Raw genomic sequence first — 6408 nt, forward strand, 5'->3', positions numbered from 1 at the left:
CATCGTTCCAGAAGGAGGTATATTTAATTTAAACATTTCCCATATTTAGACACCTTCATATTTTGCAACCTTAAAGGGACAGTTCACCCCCAAAATGAGTGTAGGAGACACAAAGAGTCTCCTTTGTGTCTCCTACCGGAACCGCTGCCTACCGGTCTGCTGGTCATCACATTATGGTCTTAGGAATGAGACAAAAACTAAACAAATATCCATGAATTCAAGTCTCCATGGAGTGACTAAAACATAGAGAATAAAATTCAACAACAAGGCAATTCAATGTGCTTTACAAAGGCCATCAAGCAAAGGAAACACAATTATACAATGACATTAGGATCCATAAAACAAAAGAAGTAAAATAAAAAATAACCCATTTAAATCTGAGGCCGATTTAAAAAAGGCCTCTAAATCCTGACCTAAGTTTTCTGATAAACTATGCTCCACTTTCTTGGTATTAGGAAGGAGTGGAGAAGCTAAATAGTATTATATCAATGCAACATAACAAGCTGGAGGTAATGAATCTCTAACACTATGTCACAGTCAGTTGGTCTGTTAGTCACTTTATTCATTCATTCACTCACTCAAAGAAGCTGTTCAAGTCAATATAGCCAAAGATCATTTTCATTTGAAACATTGGTAGCCTATATAGCTACAGTATGTCCTGAAACATAATGACTGCTGAATATGTTTTTTTGTATATTTATTCATATAATAGTTCTTTATAGTGTTAATATCACATCGTCTCTGTCGGGTGGAAACCTCATATGTTCCAAAACTGTTACTTTTTAGGATTCAAATTCAAAAATAGCAAACGTAAGCAGATCTACAAGCTCGAAACGTTTCGAGCTTGTAGATCTGCTACTCTTGATGCTTTTGTGTGACGCTGTAGTATATGATCAAGTAGGGACGTTAATTTACGGGGGAAAAACACACAAAAAGTGGCCCGGGCGGCTGGCGTAACGGTCCGGGCACCCTCGGCTCATTGCAGTCTGACAGCGTGTCGCGGGTTCGAGCCCCGATCCTGGCGACCTTTACTGTGTGTCACTCCCCCCGTCTCTCTCTCTCCCCATTGCCTGTCTGTATTCTTTATACTATCAATAACGGCAGAAAAAGCCCCAAAAATATATTTAAAAACCTCCCCACAAAAACACTGTAAGTTACAACATACATGGGCAACTGGCGGTCCGGGGGCCACATGCGGCCCCCACCTTCACTTAATGTGGCCCACAGGTTAATATCAGAATACTGATATATTATATCAGTATATCATATCATGTTTGCATGTTTGGAATCATAACAGCTGAAATCAATAATATTATTATTGATTTCAGCTGTTATGATTCCAAACATGACCCGCTTTAATTACTTCAGTCTATAATAGTAGCTTAATTAATTGTCTTTTTTATGTCCAATGTATTTGTATTTAAGTTCATAAAGTTAACATAAGTATAACTTAATGCATTTGAAATGAAATAAAAATGTAACTTTTCAGGATTCCGATATAAAAATAGCAAAAGGAAAATCTGGATTCCAATTGAAAAGTACCAAAAGTAGCCGATCTACAAGCTCAAAACGCGTCGCAGTGCGACACGTTTTGAGCTTGCAAAAGTAGCCGATCTACAAGCTCAAAACGCGTCGCACTGCGACGCGTTTTGAGCTTGTAGATCGGCTACTTTTGCTACTTTTGTGTGACATAGAATGGAGAAGTACGGCACTAATTTATGAAAAAAGTTCAAATACAGATATAAGAGGTGTCTGCCCTCTGACAGTATATACAATGTGTCCCTCTGGAGTGAGTGTGTAAATATAGTGTTCCTCTACATCATCAAAGTTGCATGATGCATCACCCCTGAGTTAGAATATGGAGATAAGAGCTTAATGCCCGACAGAGACAATATACAATTGTTTTCAGGGGTTCTGTTTTATATCCTGTTGTTCTATCTGTGGTGTCTGTAGTCCCGGATGACCAGGCCCCTGCCGCCCCCTACTGGCCCTACTCTATAGCTACCCTGTAAATGACATTTAAAGGGAAATTTCACTTTAAAAAAGAAATTGGGTCATTCTATCATCTACTCAGGCTTTTGGGAGCCCCCCAGACCGTTTATAAGTTACTTGATTCTGTATTTAGATATTTGACATTCATTTTATCATTTCTTCTTGTATTTTTTTTTCCCCAAAAAAATATCAAAAATAAATGAAAAAAGGAATTTAAAAAACACGGTCTCCTCACGTATTAGAAGGACACTATCAGTCACCAGAACCAAGGACGCGTGTTTTAGATGAATCTAACATGTTTAAAAATGGAGTTTGAAGTTATAATGGGTTTGTATAGGAAGGGGGCGTGTCTGATAAAATGAATATCAAATATGTAAATAGTGAATCAAGCAACTTAAAAACTGTCTGGGGGGGGGCTCACTAAAGCCTGAGTAGATGATAAAATTACCCAATTTCTTTTAAAGTCTTGTTATGTACTGTTGTTCTCTCTGTGGTGTCTGTGGTGTCTGTGGTGTCTGTCTGTGGTGTCTGTGGTGTCTGTGGTGTCTGTCTGTGGTGTCTCTGGTGTCTGTGGTGTCTGTGGTGTCTGTGGTGTCTGTGGTGTCTGTGGTGTCTGTGGTGTCTGTAGTCCCGTACGACCAGGCCCCAGCCGTCCCCTACTGGCCTTACTCCACCTCAGACTTCTGGAACTACGTGGAGTACTTCCGCTCCATCGGAGCGTACAACCACATCAACGAGATGGCCCGCGCCTTCTTCGCCCACCAGCACCTCGGGGACACGCTGGGCTACGAGACCAACGAGGGACACGAGCACTGAAGCTGGACGGACGGACGGACAGGACTAGGACCAGCACAGGACCAGGACAAGGACAGGACTAGGACAGGATTAGGACAGGAGGGTATAGCTTTAGAGCTTGATCGTGTTGATTTCGTTTACTAAAACTATGACGAAAAATGTTGGTCGACTACCTTTTTCACTGACGAAAACTAAACAAAAACTCAATATAAACTAAACTATGATGACTAAAACTAAGACTAAATATGTTGACAATTTCGTCAACAAATAAAAACTAGACTAAAATGTCAGTGAGGGATCTAGTGGAGAAGAGATCCAGTAGAACTAAAAGACAAGTCATTTTATGTTTGGTTGTGCTCCGGTGTTGAGCTCTGAAAATAGCCGATCTACAAGCTCACAGCGCGTCACGTTGCGTCGCGTTGTGAGCTTCTAGATCTGCTATTTTCAGCATGCAACCAAGTGTAAAATCATCCATTACGACGCCATCAAGGCACCGCCAACATACATTTTAGTCGACTAAATCAACTGTAGATTTAGTCGACTATGATCTCATGATATTTAGTTGACTAAAACTGGACTAAAACCAAAACATTGCAGGTGACTAAAATATGACTAAAACTAAATGGAAATGTATTCAAAAGACTATGAGTAAAAGAAAATCAACACTGCTTGATAGGGATACAAAAAAAAGAAGGATGTAGTAGTACCATGTAGAAGAGTGGGAGGAGCTGTAAAGATACAGTAACTTAATCTATCAGTGGTGGACTATATAAAGTACTATTTCTTTTTATTACTTACAGTAAGCAAAAGTATCAATACTGCAATAGGCTATAGAAATATTCTGTTACAAGTAATATTCCGGAATTCAAAATGTACTTGAGTACAAAAGTATTGGCATCAAAATGTACTTAAAGTACCAAAAGTAAAAGTACTCATTATGCAGAATGTCCCATTTCAAGTTTTCAAATGTATACACATCATTTGAAAATAGCAGATCTACGTCGCGACGCATTGTGAGCTTGTAGATCTGCTTTTTTCAAATGGCCGAAATGTATATAGGAGCTGAAGTGGTTAAAGTATGTTTTGTAATAATAATCAAAATCTATAAAGTATCATAACTTAAGTTTTCAAATAATTGTAGTGGAGTAAAAGTACTATATTTGCCTCTGAGATGTACTGAAAGTACTGAAAATCAGAGATAGGCCTACTCAAGTAAAGTAAAAAGTACCAAAACAATTACTTAAGTACAGTACTTGAGTAAATGTACTTTACACCACTGTAATCTATATATAAAAATAATAAATGAATACTTAATTGGTTGGAAAAGGACGAGGGAAGAGAAGAGGTTGAGGAGGATATGACAGATATTTTAAAGAGGGGACATCATGTATCAAACCTTTTCTCCTGAATAACCTTTAAATACTTTTATCAGTTAATGGAAAAATATGATGTTTAAATGTATAAATATGAAAAGAAGCGTACACACAATATATATGTTTAGACCAACTTTAAATATTCCAATGTACTGTATGTGTAACCAACTGTTTCCTCACTTGCTTTAGTTTAGTGACTGATGTGCAGGTCTATATAAATATCTCTCTTTAACAGAAGTCTGCAGCCTCAGTGTTACTGTATTGTGCAATATCAAATAAAACAAGCTTTATTTACGTGTTTTTTTTTTTTTTTGAAATTGCTTGATTCAGTTCCCTCGCTGCCTGCACCACACCACAGAACAGATCACTGAAACACTGACACACTGCACGGCGCTCGGGTGGTGCAGTGGTAAAGTCACTGGCCACCATCACAATCAGAATGAGAATCAGGTTTATTGTCACATCACAGGTTTTACAAGGTAAAAAATGGGTGAAATTTGTTATTGTACATCGTTCCCATCGCAACGTTATTTCCATAGAAAGAAGAGGGGGGAAGAAGAAGGAGAGGGGGGGGGGGGCAAGTGGGAAGGAGATCAACAAAAGGCCAAACAAGTTATCTACATATTTTCAATGGTATAGAGATAAAGAAACAAACTAAGGTGCCTGATCATAGCAGCAATATAGGCCTATGTATACTGTGCATGATATACTTATGGATGTTAACTCTTTGACTGCCAGAGTATTTTCATAAAGTACTCCCCAGCAATTTTCGTGTTTTTTTTATTTTTATATTTTGAAAATGTTCATGAAAATAATTGATCAGACTGTTTTTTAAAGACGCAGCACAAATCCGCCACTAGAGAGCAGCACATGATAGCTTGATCAGCTCCTTGTGTCACTGTTACCCTTCTTGAGCGATTAGACAGGGAAAAACATGAAAACGGATGTGACGTCGTCCCAGATTGTTTTGATCGGCCAAAATTACGATGTGATACACGACGGCGATGACTGATCGTCACCCAGACCATAGATTATAGAAGAGAACCTGTCCGTTTGTCCGTTATACCGTGTGAAAACCCGTTTGTTTACCTATTCTTGACGAAAATGACCGGGGAAAAAAATCAAAAACCGGAAACGGAACCCAGGTCATGAAACCGGATGCAGATGTCGGTGAAGTAAGTGGAACTCGAGAATAACATTGAATTTTAAGCAGCATAGCGCGATCAGAGATTAAACAATGAACGCAAATCCAACGCGTCAATGGCGTGGGTGGATTAAGTAGTAATTGACGCGTTTTCGAGTCAATGGCGTTTATAGAGTTAAGGTGCTTAGAGAAAAAAAGAGCACAATAAAAAGACAAAACGTCAGTGCGTTATACATGGGATTAAGGTGCAAAAAGTCAGTGCGTGTCGACCACATAATCCACCTAAGGTAGACTGACCCTGGTATGATCCACAAGTAGCTCCATGAGGGAGAGCATAAAAAAAAAGAGAGAAAGTCTGTCATGTACCTGGTGTAGTCCAAGGAGGAGCTAAGTCCAAGTCATACAGAGGTGGGTTGTGGGTCTGAATCCACCGTGGTGCGCCGGTGCGGTGGATACAAAATTGGCCCGTGTTCACGGGAGGGAAGCCGTGCGGTGGGGTGGGGAGGAGGGTGATAAATGTCATTGTATGTAATCCTACGGGCGGGGGGGGGGGGGCGGCACCTGTCAGCGGGGAGTGTTGGGCGGGAGGAGTAGGACGAAGGCTCTATGTCCTCCTGGTGGGGGCTCCTCACTGGCAGGTGAGTATTATTTTTGGCTACTCTAAATAAAAAATAAATAAAAGAAACACTGTCACACTCACACATCTTGAATGTTTTTTTTGATTGATTGATTGATTGATTGATTGATTGATTGAATACATTATTTAGAAGTTTGCAGAGAACAAGCACATGGAAGTACAGTTTACAATACAACCTCAACTAGAATGGATCAGCCAGGAAAGCCACAGAGGCTTGTTTCCAATGTGATCCTCACATACTCAGTTCATGGAGACATTGTGTAACTTGGCATGTTTTGAATTAAGCAATATTACACGAGAGGGTGTGCTTTACCGTCATTATTGTCACGCCTGTGATGCGGTCCAGGAACGAGGCGCAGCCGAGTTCCGCGTCCGCATCACAGAAGTGACAATAATGTAAGGTAATGCACACCCTCGAGTGTAATATTGCGATTATACAACAGTTACCAACAAAACACATCCAAATG

General features: G+C 39.8%; 1 protein-coding gene across 1 annotated transcript in view; it reads left to right on the forward strand.

Moving 5' to 3' along the window:
• otos (otospiralin) overlaps nucleotides 1–4460 on the forward strand; it is a 7942-nt gene extending 3482 nt beyond the window's left edge. The window contains exons 3-4 of the mRNA XM_080418011.1: nucleotides 1–17; nucleotides 2621–4460. The exon at nucleotides 1–17 is cut by the window's left edge and continues 10 nt beyond it. Coding sequence (XP_080274137.1) covers nucleotides 1–17; nucleotides 2621–2808 — 205 coding nt within the window. The 3' untranslated portion in view covers nucleotides 2809–4460. The remainder of the gene's footprint in view (nucleotides 18–2620) is intronic.
• Nucleotides 4461–6408: the final 1948 nt, after the last annotated feature.

This window comes from Gymnoscopelus braueri (assembly GCF_963280865.1).
Source record: "Gymnoscopelus braueri genome assembly, chromosome: 21".
NCBI lineage: Eukaryota > Metazoa > Chordata > Actinopteri > Myctophiformes > Myctophidae > Gymnoscopelus > Gymnoscopelus braueri.